The 20,995-nt window shown below is 39.9% G+C and overlaps 1 protein-coding gene across 1 annotated transcript; it reads left to right on the forward strand.

Moving 5' to 3' along the window:
- Positions 1-4: 4 nt before the first annotated feature.
- pibf1 (progesterone immunomodulatory binding factor 1) lies at positions 5-19,529 on the forward strand. The gene is made up of 18 exons (XM_042433518.1): positions 5-655; positions 902-1,002; positions 2,244-2,442; positions 2,581-2,700; positions 3,686-3,819; positions 4,583-4,691; positions 4,826-4,945; positions 5,049-5,110; positions 5,331-5,456; positions 5,556-5,654; positions 10,373-10,538; positions 11,689-11,839; positions 12,227-12,317; positions 13,113-13,215; positions 15,157-15,287; positions 16,812-16,896; positions 18,851-19,030; positions 19,340-19,529. Exons 1-18 carry the CDS (start codon positions 389-391, stop codon positions 19,391-19,393), a joined length of 2,298 nt encoding a protein of 765 aa, XP_042289452.1. The 5' UTR covers positions 5-388; the 3' UTR covers positions 19,394-19,529.
- Positions 19,530-20,995: the final 1,466 nt, after the last annotated feature.

Here is a 20,995-nt window from a genome sequence, read left to right on the forward strand (position 1 = left end):
CAACAAGTACTAGCCAATCAGAGGTAGAGAAGGGCGGGTCATGACTTCGCCGTCCTAGGAAGAAAAATTGGCGAACCGTTGGCGGTTAGCAGGCGGCTAGGAGCGGGACCCTTGAAAATAAAAACAACCCACCGTTGGCTCATGTCAGCTCTACGGAGTAACTCGGTATTTGGGTTTATATCGTATTTTATCAAATATGAGTACATTCGTAATCAATTTCAAACGATATAACTAGTTAGAGTAGTGCTCAGTCGGTGCAAACTAACGTCTAGCTAACGTTAATCACATATCGCGATGTAACGTTAATTGTTTAATCACATAATCTCTGCTACAGTAACGTTAGCTACCAAAAGAGAGGACGCAAAGTCAGAGCGGAAACTATACGAAAATGCCTCCCAAGAAGCAGCATCTGAAGCCGACAGCGGCTAACGTCTCCAGCTCCCTGGACCTGGAGTCGGAGGACATCAGTCTGGAGACCACCGTGCCGACCACCGAGGATGTCTCCTCGTCCGACGAGCAGCGGGACGGATCCCAGAAGGTGACCCGCCAGCTGATCGAGAGGAAGGAGCTGCTGCACAACGTCCAGCTGCTAAAAATCGAGCTTTCTCGGAAGAACCTGATCATAGACAACATGAAAGCAGACTATCTGACCAAGGTATTAATGAGGAATGCTGTAGAGGCAGAGGGAAGATGGACAGTGTGTGTGTGTGTGTGTGTGTGTGTGTGGATATGTGGGTGTGTGTGTGTGTGGATATGTGGGTGTAACTTAGCCCCATATTGTGCTTCTCATATATTTCCATTTTAAGAATTATCTTTGTAGCAGATGCATTAATTTGCTGCACAGGAGTCATGCAATATCCAGCCCTGTAACTATTTCCTTGCGTGTGTTTTTGTGTATCAGATTGAGGAGCTGGAGGAGAGGCTGAATGATGCTCTGCATCAGAAACAAGTGTTGGCCCTGAGACTGGACAACCATCTGAAACTTGCTCAGGATGAGAACAGGTGAGGAAGGTGGAGGCAGTAGTGCACAGTAGTGCCATCATTGCTTCATCTGTTGTTTTTTATCGATAGATTAATTTTATATGAATCCTATAACATGGCTTAAGTATATGTTGCCATCATACAGCTGTAACCAGCAGCATATTTTTCTATCAATCAGTAAACAGTGTGTCACTGAGTTACTGTGCATTCTCTCTCAATCAAATCAGGTTTAAATTTTTATATTGTTTTTCTATTATAACAGGATTCCTGCACACCTCTGTAAAGTCTGGAAGTATAAATAATATTTTTTTTAAAAACACATTTAAAAGACCATCATCTGTAACTCTTTAAAAGGTTGAAATAGAGCAATAAATCGGGAAAGTACAGAAAAATGGGCAAATTGTTACAAAATTTGTGCAACTGATACTTGCTGGCCTTAACCCCATCAAATTTATGCTGTTGGTTTTGGAACTCTTAACTGCTTGAAGGAGGAGGATCACACACAGACAGACTCGTTCATCTTCTTTATTCAAACAACATTATACATTTCGGCTTACACCTTCATCAAAGGCCATACAGGAATAATGGATTGAAAACCACATTTTTTTATACATTTTCAAACATCACACAAGTCATCCTACAGGATAATTACATCATTCAGTAATCAAGTTCATCATCTATGTCACCTGTACTGTTACCTGTGTTTACTTTACACATTGTAGCACCATCTTGTGGATAAATCAAAACAAAACAATCCAGCCAAAACTTTCCCAAAAATTTTTTTAACAAATTGTATCAAAGCTAAATAATAGCAGTTAAACTTAGCTTGTAAGGAAACACCTCAAGTAAAACACCTCTGATTACTGAATGAAATAATTATCCTATAGGATGCCTTGTGTGATGTTTGTTTGAAAATGTATTAAAAAAAATGGTTTTCAACCCATTACTCCTGTCATTCCTGATGAAGGTGTAAGCTAAAATGTTGGGCTTTGATTCAGCACAATAATGTTTGAATAAAGAAGAAGTTGATGAAACAAGCAAGTTATCAAGAGTTTCCCTCAACCGTACAGTTATTTGCTGTTTTGACAGTCATAATTCCCAGACACTATTGCTGCAGGATGGAAGAGAAATTATGAAAACTTCAATAGGGAAATGTTTGGGAAGCATGAATAAAGTTTAAACCGCAATTACTCTACTTGTATCCTATCATTTAGCTATTAAGCATAAAGATGAACTACGCTAACAAAGACTGTTGCCATCAGGAAGCAGCAGGCTCTGCGTAAGCAGGAGATGGAGGCCATCCTGCTCAGGCAGCAGCAGCTGGAGGAGACAAATCGACAGCTGTGCGAGAAGGCAGGGGAGCTGCGTCGATCTCTCAGGGATCTGGACATCTCACAGGACAGATACCAGGAGCTCCGCGATCTCCCCGAGGATAAAATCTCCATACAGGAATATGTAGCTGTAAGTGTGGCGGAGCTAATCACTACACCACCCTGTTGAACCTCGCCGATGGTGACCAGAGAGACAAGAAGTGATCGTTATGAAGCTGTCGAGAAGTTTCCTGACATGCTGACCGTTTCTTTGTGTGTGCGTGTTTAGATGCGTTTCTATGAGGTGGTGACTCCTCTGCGGGCTCAGCTGACAGAGCTCAGCGTGAAGAGAGGCAGTTTGACTGAAGACCTGGACACACACAGAACCCAGATGAAGGCTCTGATGGAGGTACCACACACACGTACACAAGCTTCTTTATACACACCTCAATATTGCATTCTCTCTTCTCTTTTTATGAGGCTATTCCTTTATGTTTTATCACCATTTTTTTGTCTATTTCTCTTTCATCTGTGTTCAAATCATAGCCTCCGTACAGCGTACAGTCAAATAAACAGGACTGCTGAACCTGTGTGTCAAGCACATCAACAACCTTTTCATGTGTTTTACGAGCACATGTTTTTGAGCACACTTATAATACGTTCAAAATACCAATTAGTGCATTTTTGCCTTTTGTTTTCTTTCTTTTGAACACTCCCTGAGTCAGTGAGTCGCATATTTAGAAAGTGTCGATGTGAAGAATGCAGAGAGGGTCGAGAGGTTCAGGTACTTCTAAACCGAATGTGAAAATGAGGAGGACAAGTGATCTAAGACACATAAATTGTGTTCTTTTGATGCTAGGCAAAACGGTCATTTTCACAGCCTGCGGCGTCAAGAGTGATGCGAGTTACAAAAAAGCCAGTCAGTCTAGTCAGCAGTAGCCTTGTAGGCATAAATGACATGTTGATGAGATGATGTGACATGCTGAGTGCACAGTCAGAGTATGGGAAAAAAATAGCATGAATAGAGGCACGTGGTGTAATGGTATGAGACCCCTTAAGACAAATGAGCATTATTTGAATGCCACAGAGGATTTAGACATTTCTGCCGACTAGATGCTCCCCTTTGTCGTCACAGTTTTTTTCTGTCACTTGGATACTTTCAACAGGTAAATTGCCCAAGGTGGTTCCACAAAAATGATATTAAATCAGTCTACAGATCCCAGCACAGTAAGGAATGCAATGTTCACTGCTTGAATAAGCGATTGGGGAATCTGCAGGAACTGTATGACTCTTTTGAGACAGCATGGAGCTAGATGTTGATAGAGCTCCTAATGTTTGTGGAAATTCCTTGTATTTAAATGTTGATTTATGTGTGTGTGTGTGTGTGTGCACAGAGCTATGAGGAGGAGCGACGGCTGCGTACAGAGCTGGAGTTGAGGAGCCAGAGACTGACCTTAGAGCTGGCTGACACCAAACAGCAGATCCAGGAGGGGGACTACCGTCGAGACAACTACCCACACATCAAACGGTGTGTGTGTGTGTGTGTTTGTGTGACAGAAGACAGACAGTGATACCATTTTTAAAAAAAAATGCTATTACTCCTTGATCGTTTTAGATATGAATTCAGTTTTATGTATCATGTCCTGTATGTACCTGTATGTTGTAATAGAATTATTTGCTACCTGATGCATCGAGTAGCATAACTACATGTCTGTAATATAATGATAATGACGGGAATGTAGGCAACCAAGAGCCTTTCTGTTTGGTTCGTGTCAGAAGTCATTTGTGTTTGTGTTTTTGAAAAGTTGTGCGTATGATGTTTAGTAAAGCAGCAGGTCACTGTGCCAAGACCAACTTAACTTGGGGGCAGGCTCAACATGTTCCCTCCATGGTTCCCCATCCTTGGCAACATGTTGAGCCTCCTCAAAGTTACTGTAAGTTCATCTTGGCTTGTTCACCTCAACAGGGAATGATTGTTGCTTTATATCTCACAGGGGACAAAAGGGATTAAGCAACAGCAGTAAGTTCTTCACTAAAAGATGGTTGTTAGATCAGTAAATATTTAGTTTGGATTCATGTTTTTTTCATGATGGGAACAAAAAACTAGCACATTTGGATTGGTTTGTTTCCCTTTTTTTGTTGTAAAAGGAAACAACCCTTTTTGACTTTCAATCCACGTTTATGGAGGCAATAAATGAAAATGAAGGAGTTTTACTTTTCCATATTTTTTAAGGATATTTAAGTTGCCAGTTTATATGTATGTTCGGTATCTTTTATATTGTGGTTTACAGTGAACGTGACAACTTTGAAGCAGAGCTGAAGGAGCTGAAGAGGAGATTTGAGACACTAGACTTGTCTCACGCTACACAGAACAGGGAAAGAGAAACTCTCAGCACAGAGGTGCTTCACACACACACACACACACACACACACACACACACACACACACACACACGCATTTTCTGTCTTCATGTTTCTCTTCAATATACTGTACTGTTTTGTAAAAGCTCGGTTTTTCTCTTCTTGTCCTGCAGGTGGTGACACTGCAGCAGTCAGTGACTCTGCTACAGAAGGACAAGGAGTACCTACATAGACAGAACATGGAGCTCAGTGTCCGCTGTGCACATGGAGAAGACCGCCTGGAGAGGCTGCAGGTTCATGCAGTTGATCAGCTAGGAGGCTCATCTAATACAAATTCCATTAAACAGTAGGAAGGCTTCAACTAACATGCCCTCACTGCTTGTTTCTGTCATCCAGGTACAATTAGAAGACACTAAGAAGGCCAGGGAGGATGCCTATGAGAAATATGTGGCATCCAGGTGAGATTCTGCTGTTTTTTTTACACCAGTCACCAACAGATAATCAGATGTAAGCTGTGCCGGAAATGATCAGTCTGCGACCAAACAATGGCCAGTAAAAATCACCAAACTTGGACATTGATGGTTTCATCTGTCAGCGAGAATATGATCCAGTACATCTCACCTCTGGAATTTGGGGAAAATGTTGTCTACATAACTCTGTCTATATTTTCCACCACAGAGACCACTATAAGTCAGAGTACGAGACCAAGTTGAGAGAGGAGTTGGAAAACATCAGGCTGAAAACCAGTCAGGAGATAGACAACCTGCAGAGAACGTCCAGGGAGATGTATGAGAGAGAGAACAGGTACATGTCTTGTTGTATTTAACTCTTAAGGAACTGTATGTATAGAAGTAACAAAAAAAACAGCAGAAATGTGTGTATGTGTGTGTGTACTTTGACCAGGAACTTGCGTGAGGCCAGAGACAATGCAGTGTTGGAGAAGGACAGAGCGGTGGCTGCTGAGAGAGACGCTCAGTCCAGATATGACCAGCTGCTCGAACAGTGAGTTTGATCATCCATGACACGCATAAAAGTGTGATACAGGTGTTTATACGGTTTACTTTATCCACAGTTAACTTCAAGTACTTTTGCTTTCTTTACTATTTCTGTTCTAGTCATACTGTAAAAGTAGAAGTGTCATTTAAAGGGTCGGTTCACTCAAATTACATAAAAACATTTTCACAGTCAACTCTAGTGGTATGTAGCCATGCATATAGTTTGGTTTTTATTTATTTATTATAAATGAAGTTCACCTTCATTATATTGGCACAGAGTCCAAAAAAAAGGTAACATATACCTAAAAAAGTTGGCCAAACTAAACCAACAGTATCTGCATGGCTAGATAAGTGAGAAAATCTGTATAATTTGGCTGGTAACCATAAAAGCTGCTCTTATGACTAACGTGCAGTTTTGTTTTTTTTATATTAAATCCAGGTTTCTCTGCTTCTACTTCTCATCATTCACATCCACTCAAATCTTCAGCAGCCACCCGCAGAGCGAGTTGCATCACTGGCTTTTAGATATGCGGATAAATGATCAAAGCTGTCATCAGTTGCGCATGACTTGACATTTTAGCAAACATCTCCATGTTTGACAGCTCTGGTGGCCTTTTAGGAGTTAAACAATCCATTTACAACTGCCGCTCCTAAATGTAGGTTACTTCCTGGTGCCCTTTTTAACAAGCTGTATGTCAGTGAAAGTTATGGAACTTCACCTGAGGGCAAATGAGGCCAGTTGGTACAGTTTCTGTCATGTCATGGTTAAACACGTCACGTTTTGAATTTTATTCCTGGTTTTTGTTGGCCAATCAGCAAAAGTTTTGTGTGAGGTGTGCCAAAGGCAAACAAAGTGTGAATAAAAAAAGCTGGCTTCACCGCTGAGCCTGTTAGTGACGTAGTTCTAAAGTTGTATATTACTATAAAGGAAGCTCATATATAGATATCAGCTTGAATTACTCAGATCTTCCTGAGAGTTGTGAGCTTGCATCATGCTGATGTGTGAGCCAGTGGTAGTCTGTCATTAGCACATGCTGTGGGTGCGGTAGAACTATGGTGGCTGTGGTTTTCCGGTCTCTTACTAAAGATCACATGTAATTGAGGGGTAAAGAAGGTCATGTAGAAGTCAGAGTTCACTGGTGGGATGAAAGGCCAGTTTAGTACAAACTGGTGTCACTGGCCCGGCTCACTGCTTCCTCGGGAGTGAAATATTTTCAGCGAAGATTTTGGGAATGTTAAGTGAGAGTGATGATGCTTTGTATTACTGAGGAATTCTCCTTTAACTGTGGCTGATGATTTAAAACCACTACTTCAGACTTTATTTCATATTTTTTCTCAGTCTTTCTTGTGAAAGCATTTTCATTGACCGATGAACTTACCATTCAGTCAGCTTAATTGTGAGCTTTTGTGTGATATCTATCTTTTTAGCCTTTTTTTTTTTTCTCCTGTGATTTTGTGCAACTTATTTTATAATTATTAATGTTGCTTATTAGTCTTTTCACCTTTCACACTTACATTTAGTGATTTGTGTCCAAGTTGTTAGTCTATATCTCTGCTTCAGGCAACAATGCCCATCTCAGTATTGCCTCAAAAGATGCCTCTGGGTCGTGGTCTAGCTTGAATGTTTCAAATCTTGCATGGAAATTGCAACAGATATATTGTAAGCCATGCTACACACACACACTCACACACACACACACACACTTTAAGCCTGTGTTTTTTTACTTATTGGTGGAGGTTTTTCAGGAGGATTTTATGCGATTTTTCTGTCATATGCATAAACGTCTATGAGCAAATGTTCGTGTCTAGTCACACACAAATATTGGAACTGTATTGTCAGCATTAAAAGGAATTATGTATAGAATTATGTTTCCACAATATGTCCTAATTTACAGTCATGTCCAATACTTAAAAACATTTATTACGTATTACTTGCAATATTGTGTTTGCAACTGTCAGACACACACACACACACATACACACACACACACACACACACACACACACACAGCCTCAGCAGCAGCAGCAGCAGCAGCAGTAGTGTCCCTGTCCAGGGTTACTACTACATGCCAGTCATTTCTCTAGATCCAAACCACCAGCTGTTGGTCTTTCCATACACCCACGCACACACACACACACACACACACACACACACACACACACACACACACACACACACACACACTCTTCACTCTCCCTTGTACTTTCTGTTCGCTGCGATCACATTCCCTCTCTGCGTCGCATCGCAAGCCAGCAACGACAGATGCGAGCCACAAGCCTTTAACCCCTAACCCCACGCACACCCCTATTTTTGGGGCAAAGAATGAGGCGGACAAGCTTGAAATGGCGTCAGATGATTGTAGCATGGACGGCCGTTTAGAATCCGAGCGCTCTCTGTTTCACAACGTTGGAGAGCACAGCGGTTACAGCGATCAGCTTGTCCAGAACAATAACAAAGTACTGAGGAGGGTTTTCCAGTTTTACCTCTCTGACAGACCTAAACTTGTTGTAACAGAATTGCCGTAGGGAACCCCTGAGTCAGGTGCTATTATCTTCTGTAGCTGTAAATATTTCCATTAAATTGCCGTTTGAAAGGACAGAAAAAGAACATGACTGACTGGAAAATATTAAAAAAAAATTTCAGGAATGTTTTACTTCTTTCTAGATCTATCTAGATTGCAGCCACCATTAATAAAAGAGGGCATAAAATGTCAACCATGTGTACATGTCTGTCACTGTGAGCACACAGCTCAGGCCAGCACTCTATGGATGATGAAATCCTATCAGGTCAGCTGTAATCGAGAGTTATTAATATTATCCAACCAACCTCCATGGCTTGATAGAGTCTTTGCATGCCTGAAAGCTGCCTGAGGAAAAGCACTGGGCTTGAAAAATGTTACCTCTCTTTTTTACTTTTAGGGCTGCGACGAATTATTATTTTCATTATGGCTTAATCTGTTGATTATTTTTTAATCCATTATATTTTTGAAAATAATGAAACTGCCCTTTATATTTATCCAGAGCACAAAGTGATTCCTCTTCAAATTGATAGTTTTATCCGTCCAAAACAGTCCAAAACCCAAATATACTCCATTTAAAATGATATAAAACAAATTAGGGAAAGTGGAATTAACAAATGTTTGGCATATTTTTGCCTGAGAAGTGAAGTCAATGATTTATCTATTATCAAATTTGTCTGCCGCATACGTTCATCTTGTTCTCTGGCAGTTTTGTGTATATTAGGTTTGATAGATTATTTCCTGTTTGGAAAGCAAGGTGCGTCTAACTGTCTTTATGTCTGTATGTGATGAGGCTCCTGCTTTATGCAAAACTGTGAAAACTGAAACTGTTGAATGCGCTCTTTCTCTTTGTTCTTTTCTAATTACAAAACGCTTCAGTAGGAACATCTCACTCTGCCCCGGCAGCTAAAATCATGGAAGATCAAACAAGACCAGACATTGCTGCGAGCGCCATTGAGAAATACTCTCCTGTAACCAAATGATTTAAGACTTGGCTTTCCTGCTCGGTGACTTCGTGTAACGCTGGAGTTGCCAAGCTGATAGGTTCCACTGAACTCTTTGAACATAAAAAAGTCATAAATTGTCATCATTGCACAATGCACACTAAGTATCTACTCCCTTGCCAGTTTCCAAACAAACGTATTATTATGCAACACATAACATAATTGAATCTATATGAACAAAAATATTGCTTCATTTGTTTGAAACTACCAGGCATGCCTGAGCCCAACCCAAGTTTACCCTCACTGCTTTATCATGTGTTCATGTAATCTGTGTGCACTAAAACAGTAGGGCTGTCCCCTGAGAGTTTTGTTTGTTTGTTTGTTTGTTTTTTGTGAGTCAGCGTACATTGCAATAACAGGATAAAACAGATAGAAGCTTACAAAAATGCAAAGTGATAACATTTCAAGGAGGAATTATAAATAAGGGGGAAATTATTTTTATTATTATTTCAAAGCAAACAGTGGAGTGAATTTATTTTAAAAAATTCAGGCTTTCTGTTTTTATTTTCATCTAAAAATAATTCCAATCTTAAAGAATTTCATTAGTTGATTTACTCTTGTTTAGTTTTATTTATTAGTTTTTATGTCTAAAGAGAAATAAAGAAGTAGGTCTATCCTGATGAAGAAGAGCTGTCAGTTATTTCATTAGCGGGCAATGCCGTGAATTTATTTTAAACACGTTTTTAATGTTTAAAGTGACATTTTAAAAAAAATAGGCTATAAGAGCTTGATTTAAACAGAACTACATGTTTGCTGCCTGTCTCCTTATTCCAACAAATCCATATGGTTGCCTGACATTATTCAAATCCTGCATCATATGTAGCTGTCTTTTATTGATTTTTAAATGCTCAAAAATATGTTCCCATGACTCTGTTGCATTTGACGAGGTTAATGTGGTTGAAACCATCACTGAAACTCATGCCTACAGGTTTTCTGATTGCCAGATAGTCTCTATGAAAAGAAAAAAAAAAGAGGAGCGAATAGTCGAATCTTTGTATTGAACAGCCAAATCCGATTCGACTGACAAAATTCTGAGTCGGGCACAGCTCTACAAAACACATTATCTCACTTTTTGAATACACTTATGTTCAAATTTATTAAGCTGTGTGTCTGTGTGTCTGTGTGTCTGTGTGTGTGTGTGTGTGTGTGTGTGTGTGTGTGTGTCTACACTCTATGGTCTATGTGTGTCTCTGTCTACGCAGGTTTCGTCAGCTCCAGCTGGGTACTGACAGCCGGGTAGCAGAATTGTCCAACCAGGCCAAGCTGCACTCCTTCGAAGCCGAGCGCGCTCAGATGGTCAAGGAGGAGACGGCCAAGGCCCTGGCCCAGTGCCAGGTGGAGTGTGAGAAACAGCAGAAGAAACTGGAGGTACTGTAAACACGAAGAGAAAAAAGTAGAAAAAGTTTTACTGATTGCATTACAGTGATATACCGAGTCATTTTTTATCATAATCCAGTCTTATTCTCCGCCTGTCTCCTCTTGTGGTTTCATTTCAGCCAATGAAAGTTACTCCTTCCCTCTGTTATCAGCATTTTCAACAGTCAGCAATAATCAATAGAAAAAAAAAAAAACACACACAGACATATAACGTTAGTCCTTAGTCATCATGTGATCTAGTTGGACACACGGCAGAAAGTTCCTGTTGCACATGCTCATAGAGTGACATACCAGCATAATGTGCTCACAGATTAACATACCGGGAAAGATAGCACATTCATTTATTCATCATAGTGACACAATATTGTTGATTCAACAGTACAGTGCTCAAGCCTCATGTTGTTAGTTCTAAACCTGGAGCAAATATTCCTGCACTTGGCATGATAAAAGTTTGACTTGTATTGTGAAGGACATCTGTATGAAAAATGGCAGTTACTTACTCTTCTCATCAAGGATCGTGTCTCTCTACACTGCTCTTCTTTAACATTGTGAAAGCTCAGAAAGACAGAGGAAAAGTTTCTTATTTGCTGCCAATATCGCACAAGTTAATAATCGGCAAATGTGCAAAACTTAACTTACTAAACTTAAATCAGTATTCTGTTCATTTAGGGAGGCGTCCACCATCCATAGCCCTGAAAAATTAATGTTATATTCTCAGTAATACTTCGGTCCAGTGGCTCGATTCTTATCTGTCCACTGTAGCAAACCCATGTATGCAAGACATTACTTGAGTGCAAGTTGTTCTTGACGTCTGGATGCACATAAATGTCCACCTGTTAACCTGTATTTAACCCTGTCCTGCTTGCCAGAGGGACATACTGTATGTACATGGTATAATGATGTGTTGCACATAATCTGTGTTAATAAATATGTTACAGAAATAAATGCAACAGTGTATAATCAGGGAAAAATACAGTACTAGTTTGAAGAAAAGCACTGACAGAATGTAATACCTACATTATTTATTCATTTTTATTATTTATTTCATGATTTCCCAGCAAGATATTTATGTACATTTTTTTTTTCAGCAGGCCAACACAGAAAACAATTTCACTCTCTCTCCTCTCGTCTTCTCCCTCAGCTCCTGACCCAGGAGTTTTACAGGCTGCAGACGTCATCAGAGAAGCGGGCGGCGGAGCTGCACGCTCAGAATGCCGAGCAGGCGTCTCGGCTGGAAACGTATGAAAAGCTGGAGCAAGAGCTGGACCAAGTCACCATGCAGGCCGCTGAAAGTAAAGAACACAGCATTAGCTCTGCATCACATTACACACATTACTGTGAAGTCAAAAAGATTAAAGCACAAACAAACAGACACTGATTGCTTTCAGATGCATTGAACAAAGGCCTGGCATCAGAGAATTTATGTAATAAAATTGACTGATAGCATTGTAGTGGATTAAGATGGGGACAATTATGGAAAAATCAGCAAATGCTATTGTGGCTCTGTAATGGAAGGTCTTGTGAGAGTTGAGCAACAGCATTTTACTACAGGCTTTGTCCAGTAGATTTACAAAATCCTGATACAGGAGCAGGGGGACAAATAAAAACAGCTACACGTTGCCACATGGTTGTGATAGTGGTCCTGTAAACAAACAGACTGTGTTTGTGTTTGTTGCCAGTTGAGAATGAAGAAGAAGCAGAGAGAGTTCTGTTCTCATATGGCTACGGAGCCAACGTTCCCACGACGGCCAAAAGAAGACTGAAACAGAGGTAAAGCACATGATACACTTCAAAAACTGCAGTTTGTTCACATTGCTACTGTGTGTGTTTTTCCTAAGTATGCTGTATTAAGATATCAGCTGGCTAATATACAGTAGTAGTTAGTAGTACAGCTACATACATGTATGTTGTTTTTTTGTTTTTTTTACATTCAACGTTTCTTACTTGTATCTATAAGGTCTAACAAATATTTTGAATGCATTTTCTACCCCATAAAACAATTGCAAAGCCTTTTTTTGACCCAATTGTGTTAAAACAACACAGGTTTTTTGACTGCGCTGTCTGATCTGATAAAGTAGCTCCTCAAGGAGTGTTTGCTGTAGTATTAAATCTCACTTGCTGTAAGCACAGGTGCTGCCAAATCAACCAGAACAGAAATGTTAAGCATTACAAATTTAATATTTTTTCTGCTCATTCTCCTCATATATTTAGTGAATTCCTACCTTTTACAGTGTAATACCACCATCAGCTGTAGATATGCATTACCGCCCTCTGCAATTGGCTAAAACTGTGTCCAATGTTGTGTTGCGTATTTTCTTTATGTTGACATTTTCAAATCCTTTTTATAGGGACTTAAGAATACATGTTCAGTCTAGATCCGCCTCCAAAATGCCAACAATTAGAATTTGAACTATGCATGTGCAACCAAAAACCTGAGGTCGATCTCAACTGTTATGGTTACATAAACTGTACGGGAAACAATAAAGTACACACTAGTGTAAACTTGTTGATGGTGTGTTATGGAATTTCCAAATCTGTATTTGTGTTTGTGTGGCTGTCGTGCAGCGTTCACCTGGCCCGCAGGGTGCTGCAGCTAGAGAGGCAGAACACGTCACTGAGGAGAGAGCTGGAGAGACACAACTCACAAACAGCGAAGATATCTGGAGAGGTACACACACACACACACACACACATGCATGCACACACAGCGTCCAGGTGCGTGCCCGCCTGGGGACGATCTTTAATGGAATAAAGTTAAATTTAATGTTAAATTTGTTTTTTATCTCGAAGCACTGCAAGTTACTACCTGCAACACACACTTATTTTCTCACCATCACATGTCCCACGGCAACTATTATTACCGTTTGTTATAATGGTCATTCCACAGCTTCTATCAAAGCCGTAATGATTTATTTCAACTGGCTTTCAACCTCTCTTTCTCTCTGATGATGTAACAGAGTCATTATCACATAGCCAAGCTAGGTGGCTCCTCTCTCATCACTCATCATTTACCTTCTCACACCATCGCACGGCGCCCCATTGTTGTAAAGTCAATAGCGAGAGCACCTCTAATTGCTCTCTTAACGACAGACCTAGCAGGCGAGACATCAAGCAAATTTCGGGTGTCTTTTTCTCTCTGATAGAAAGAAATAGCAGAAAAAAAGAACATAAAAGGAACTGCAGCAGCTTGTAAGGTTATTCATCAAATACATGCTTTAGGACCTGTCGGTAAGAGTGTCCAATGCTCTGTTTGTTTTGTCCAAGTTTAACAATTGGCCTGCAAAATATCTGAGTCTACCTTTAAAACGGTGTTAAGAAAATGACAGGTTGTTTAGTGAGAGCAGACGGCAGACACAGCAGACCTTACATGAGAAGAGTGAGGAGTTAAGAGTATTAGTACCTGTCACACTTGTTGACACAATTGAAAACAGTGCCAAAAACCGTGACGGCCATACTCTTCACTCTCCCAACAACTCACCGCACTAATCATCGAGGCTTTTGTTTTGTTTGGCGCACAATGCGCGTGTGTGTGTGTGTCTCTGTGTGTGTGTGTGTGTGTGTGTGTGTGTGTACAGTGCCGAGACTTTAATTTTGGGTGTGTGCATTTTGTCTGTGCGTGACTGTGTGCACAGTCACATGGCTGCTACTCGTGTTCTGATGTGAAAATCATCCAGTGAGGTTTGAAATCGCAGAGAATGACAGCTCTGGCAGCCAGTGCGCTCGCTTTTCTACGTTCCCCCTATTATAATCTGAGCGAGAGAGGGAGGGATTGTGCAATCCAGAATGGGGAAACTGGACAGATTTGTGACTAAATAAGCCGGCCATTCATCTGTCAACTGTGATTGACTGGCATTCATCAGGAATACCTCATGATTCATCGAGTATGAAAGAAAAGGGTGAAAAACTATACTTCCTATTCACTAGAAAGGGCAAGGGCGTCAACCACTTAACCACCCACACCGTCGCCCTGACTAACTAACTATTGTCCTTACCCTCCCACCCAGTTCTACTCACTACTGGCTCGCTCTAAAAGTGGCTTAATGTGTAACGACCTAACTTTATTTATTGTTTCCAAGATTTTAAGCCTGATACGGAATGACCGATGTTGTATCAGGTACTCTTACAGCATATATGGGGTCAGATTAGAACATTATAGAGCAAGAAATTGGTTGTTAAGATTGTGGATCCACAATCCTTTTGTTATTTAAGTGTACTTAAAATAAAAAGGATTCACTGAGATACGGCTTTGTAAAACTCATTTATGGGCACTCAAGCCACCCTTGATGACATCATAGATAAAGAAACCTTGGCGGTTGCAGCTTTGAGAGTCATTCAACCAAAAAAAACAAAACAAAAAAACTGCACAATGTAATTTCACATCGCCGTCATAGTGACAGACGTTTAATTCCAGTTTAGCTCTTGTTGTTGTTGCGTCATATGCGACTCTCTAAAGTTCAGTATCGTGTAGCACATGTGAAAAAAATGTAGGGCTGGGTCTCACGTGTATTATTAAGTGAAAATAAATAATAGAATCGAGTTTGACCCCGAGATTGTGTAGGTGAAGTCATATATTCCCCGTAATTGTAATTGTAAATGTGTTCCTCCTCAGTTGTTGGCAGCCAACCAACTGTTACAGCAGACACAGCAGCCATATAGCTACCTGATAGACACCGTGAGAAAAAGGGATGCTCAGATCAGCACGTTAAAGGAACGTATCACCTCGCTTGAGGACGATGTCAGGTATACACACACACACACACACACACACACACACACACACACACACACACACAGAAACACGTTCACTAACTGGACTAAAAGAAAGTCAACACATCTAATTGAAGGACACCACCTCTGTCTTGTTTGCCAAACTCTCTCTTTATTCATTTTATTTGTTATATTTTATATACGTCCCACCCTTGGCTGTCTCTGCTTTATCTCTATTTGTCTTCCTCTCTCCCTCTCACACCTTGTTCGCTCCGTCTGTGTGTGAACCTGTATGTGTGCATAAGTTTGTCAGCACCCCATAAGTGAGTGTTTGACATCAGCAAACCTTTGGAACTGACCTAAATCCCCTTTGTCCCCCTCTCTATTTCAAACCTGAGAAATATGCAAACTAACAGACTGCAGATTTTCTCTTGCTGCCCACCTGGGGCAAACAAGAGATGGAAAAAAAAGAAGAAGAAGAAAAAAAAAAAAGGTATTGAGGTTTTCCTCTGGCTGTGCAGAGACATACCTCACAGGAGATTCTCACTTTATGTGCTCAGGTCTCTCCGTCTTTAGTTTTACTATGTCTGTGATTTATTAATTGTTTTCACCGTTTGGCAGGTGATATTCAAAACTCACTCGGTTCAAATCAGCCAACACCTGTGTCTCAGCAGAGGCAGATCTCAGACCCACAACTTCATAAAGCTTTTTTCCCCCCAGTTGTCAGTGATAGGTATTGAGGCTACCAACCTGTTATTGCAAGATTCGCAAGATGATGTGCTTTAAAGTGCCCCCATTACAGGCTCCTGCTTGTACGTTTCACAGCCCCGGGAAATAACACTTGGACAGTACTGTAGAAAACTTAAGGTTTTCTCACAAGGTATAAACCGAAGAAACTACCTCAACAAACTTCCCAATTGATTGAGTTCATTTTGATTTTTATATGTCATTATCTTATCTTTATAATATATGTCATTATCTTATCTTATAAATGTCATTTATGGTTTGGATCTTAATGGTTTTTTACTGATAATGAGAAACTTTTAGCACCAATAAACCATTTACTGATGGTTATAGTCTAGCATTTTTAGTTTGTTTTTTTCTTAAACCATAGTTAGGTAAGTACACAGTCACATAAATGAAGCAAAGTTCAAATTACAAAGCAGACTCCACCTTAACAGCTGATCCTGTGTTGACCCTAACCTGACCCCACCCTAAGGAAAAATGAAACACATCCTATCAATGGACTGAATACAGTATATTATGCTGAGTTTCATATAGCATCTAATAATGAAATTGATATGAAAGAAAGAAATCTAGATAAAGAAATAACTTATAAGCTATTTGCAGCTGTTGGTGACATTTCTAAGAGCTGAAAGCAAGAAAACTTACATGATTAACCATTAATATCTTCATGTTTTTGAGCATTTAAGTAAATAGTATATTGAATTCATAACTTGTAGTAAGTTTAATAATGTTTTCTGTTAGCTCAAGATGTGATCTCTGCCTGTGTGTGTGTGTGTGTGTGTGTGTGTGTGTGTGTGTGTGTGACTCCAGTTCTCTGAGGAAGGAACGAGCTGCTCTGCAACAGGTGAAGAACAACATGGCTGCTGATCTGGAGAGACTGCTCAACCATCGAGAGGTACACATGATGATGATGATGATGATGTTGGTATTTTGGGATGTTAATTATTTGATGTTGCCATTATGATGTTATGTAGGTATGACAACTACATTCATGTGGCCTCATGCAAGAACAATTTCATGTTCTTATCCTAAAATTGTCTTACGTTTTTTTCTTGTGGTTTGTCCACACAAGTGTTCCAACTTGGATTAAACTAATTCTCTTAACTGCCTGAACTTGTCGTAAATCGTTTCAGCCTGATGAATGTCACCTGCTCATTCGTGAGATGTGATCATTAACTTAATGAACGCCCCTAAAATTGCCATATAAGGCCACCCGTTCCACTCTGTTTGAAGGCGAGTTTCACTCACAGAAATGTTACCAAAGAGAAGGAACAATGATTTTATTCTGTGGAGCTTCATGTGAAGTTTCAGAGTGTTAGTAGCAGAAGACCTGAAACAATTAAAAAATGTTAATACAGAGTCGTAGAGCTGCTCTGTAGTGTGACAGAAACAAAGTAGGAACACTCTGACATGAAGCTAAAAAACATCTTTCTAAAGCCCTCCATGACTAATACGAGAGGCGGTCGACGGATGTGACAGTCACTGAGATATTAGAGGAGAGAATATTACAGAAGGAGATGTTACACTGTCAGCTGCAACACAAGATGATACTGGACAAGACCTGCAGAGAGACATTGAGGCAGCAGCTGTCGGAATGAGAGAAGTTTCCAACAACTACTGAAATGTAGAAGTCGCCGCGCCAAAATATTCCAATAAAAATCATAAAATCTAAAAACCGTCTCAGTAAATTGGCAGCTATGATGATGATGATGATGATAATGTGGTGAACAGAATATAAAATTTGTACTTTCGTATCGTATTTAAACTCCAAAGTCATTGAGATTAACTTTTATAAGTCAAACAAGTCTTTTCCCCCTTGTGAAGAAAGGCAGAGACTGTCTGTTCATGACTTGTGCGACGGGTTTGAACCACTTGTTCGTACCTCGAAAATTCTAAGTACGAGAGAATTGAATGCCACAGATTTCCTTAAATGCCTCTCAAGACCAAATCTGTTCAAACGGTGCGTTCATGAGGCCCACTGCTATTCCAGTATATTGGGTTATTTCAAAATGTTGAGTAAAATCTGCCTTTGAAAATAAAGACTTACAAGTAAAACCACTATGTTGCAGCACCAGACCATCACCTCAGTTTGACAAAGTTCAGAGAACCGCGGCTGATGCTGGAACTGTTACCCTGCTGTAAACCACCTTTTCATATTCACACCAGACAACTTATTACACCGTGCTGCAATCTTTCCTTCAAGATTGTGTGCGCTTGTATGTGCGTGCACGTGGGAGCGTGTCCCCCAAGCCTGCCGTTTGCTGTATGAAGTATGTGCCCTGTCATAGACAGCTGTTCCTCAGCCTGGCTGTTTGGGATGCCACCAGGGTGCGTGTGTGAGCTTGTGTGTGTGTGTGCGTGCTTGTGCGTGTGTGTGACATGCCGGGGCTCATGTCCTCAGGGGTGATAAATAGAACCGTGAAATGGCCCACAGTCCTCCCCTCTGCCCTGCTGCCACCCCTGCAGACCCTTGAGCTTGTTGAGCTTATTACAAGTCGTCCCAGAGTTGGTCTTTAAGAGTTCAGCTGCACTGTGTCGTCTGTGGTTCTGGTGAAACATGGCACCAGACAGGAGAAATAAAAATTCTTTCACATTAACTTTAAAGAAAATGTCTCTCTCTGAAATTTAAGTGTTAACTTAAAAGATATTTTTGTATGAAGGAAATTGAATCATATAAAATACTTGTGATACATTTATTTTTTTGTTTGTCACAGTTTTTAGTGATATTTTAGTAGTGTTTTCTGGCCCTTTGGATGCTACACTGCCAGTTATTTCTCATGAAGATTCATGTTTATTGTTTCACTTTTGTTTTCACATTCCCATCTTTATGTGCTCATGTGATTCTCCAGGAGTTAGCGGTGATGAAGCAGGTTCTGATCAGCATGCGGTCCAAACGGGGAGACACTCTAAACCCCTTTGAAACAGATAAAACCGGTATCAGGACCTCCGGCGCAGGAAAACACCAGTCCAGACGGATCAACAGGACCACAGAAGAAGAGTCGCCAAATAAACCAAAACCCACTGTGTTTGTAAGTGTCTGACTTGGTAAAGCTTTGCATGAGTCACAACACCTTAACCTGTCTGGACAGAAGTTCAGACCGAGGAATGCTGGAGGCTGGCTGGAGATGATAAATTGTGCTTTTATCATTTAGTTTCATTTCAGCTTTTTAGTCATTATGCTGTAATACTGTATTTAACCTTGAACAATGAGAATATCTTAAGAATCCAGACAAGAGCTCCTGCTGTCATGCTATTCTAACCACACCATAATATTAAGCCTATTACCATAATATGGTACCAGTAATATAATATTTCCTCTCTGTTTCTTTTATTCACAGACCAATACAGAAGCTCCTGATTGGTTCCAAACGCTGAAGCAGAAACCCAAATGACCAGTTGTATGTGTTACTACCGGTGCTGTTGTTACTCAGGGCTTTAACAGTCTTACCTTTTTATCGACACTTTTTACCTTTTTAAACCCTTCTCATCAAATTTCAGCAACATTTGAAATACAAGAGCAGAAACTCATACTGGTGTCCGAGTGTTTTGTTGTTCTCATCTTTTGTTACATGTTGTTCAGAGAGGATAAATTCCCTGAGTACTGGTCCAAGACCAGAGGTATTACCTTCCACGGGGTACACATTCCTAGCTAACTGACTGCCCAAAAATTCCTCTTTCTTGGCAGTCGACTGTTTTATTAGGTCTGTCTATCATTATTTCCTCATCTTTTCCAGGTTTGCAGATACTAGTGGCTACGGACAAACAGCATAGCAGGAACCTTATCCTTTGATTTGCTCGAGCTGAGACTCCTTTGGCTTTAAATATAGACATAGTAGGCATACCTTCATCATTTCAGACCCATGTTCTTATCGGTGTCATATTAAACTCGGTCGGAGGACTTTGACTGCTGCACAGTTTGGGATGTCTCTATCTAGTCATTCCTTATTGTCAGATTTTATTCCTCTCCTACTGTTTTTTTTTTTTTTTTTGAGAGTGAGTCTAAAATAATTCACATTACATCACTGTCTTATCTTTTCAAATAACTAGAAAGGAGACAACATGATAGAAAGACTTGTTTGGCCAATAAATTATTTGTCCCCTCCTGTCATGTGTCAAATATTTGCAATTTCTGAGTTGAATTTATTGTAAATAAATACTGATTTATAGATAAATATATATCATCAAGTTAAAATTATATAATAAGTGCATATTATGTATAATAATTACTGTTTACTGTAGTTTGCTTTACAGCTGTGACATATGTACATTATTTTATACTGGAAAAACTGCACATCTCACTTCCACACTGGGCCAATATACATTGTATATATATATTATATTTCAAATATTTTTATATATTTTTAATCTTATTTATATACTTTATATTTCATGTTATTATTCTTATATTAACCTAATTATTTTTCTTTACTACACAGTAGCTAGAGCAGAGTGTGTCATCCTTCATTTCACTTCCAAGTTGCAACATTTTGGGTATTTTTCATTTAAAAATTTAATGTCCAATTTTACAGTAAAAAAAAAATCCCTTGCTGTCACAAATAAATGTTTTTCAGTTGATAATGAGGTGCAATGAAAACGTTTATTTTCAAAATGGGATAAAAATGATTTCTGTAAATATCGTCTCATCAATATATTCTAGATATTAACCTAAAACAGGCGGGGAAATGTATAAAACAAATAAAAGGTTGGTTTAGTTGCTTGAGTTTAACCTTGACTATCTTTATTTATGTATGTGTGTGTGTGTGTGTGTGTGTGTTTCCATGCGGTGTGTGTGTGTGTCGGCCTGTGTGTAGCTACACATTTACAACGCTGTTAATGTATTTAGATGGAGCGTAGGGCGGTGGCCAGTGAATGAATGATCAAAGGCTTTTTAAAGGTTTGGTGGGCGGTGCGTGTGCTGTATTTACACTGGGCCGCTCCGCCCTACAGCAGGAGATAGAAAACTGTTTGTGGGCCGGTGGGGAGATGAAACAAGT

This window comes from Thunnus maccoyii, chromosome 14 (genome assembly GCF_910596095.1).
Source record: "Thunnus maccoyii chromosome 14, fThuMac1.1, whole genome shotgun sequence".
Lineage (NCBI taxonomy): Eukaryota > Metazoa > Chordata > Actinopteri > Scombriformes > Scombridae > Thunnus > Thunnus maccoyii.

What these genes read in the sequence shown, in the direction of transcription:
- pibf1 (XM_042433518.1), top strand. Translation starts at nt 389, where the DNA reads ATGCCTCCCAAGAAGCAGCATCTGAAGCCGACAGCGGCTAACGTCTCC. An exon ending in AAGCAGACTATCTGACCAAG is followed by an intron (nt 656 to 901) that starts GTATTAATGAGG and finishes TTTGTGTATCAG; the next exon opens with ATTGAGGAGCTGGAGGAGAG. An exon ending in AACCAAAACCCACTGTGTTT is followed by an intron (nt 19,031 to 19,339) that starts GTAAGTGTCTGA and finishes TTTTATTCACAG; the next exon opens with ACCAATACAGAAGCTCCTGA.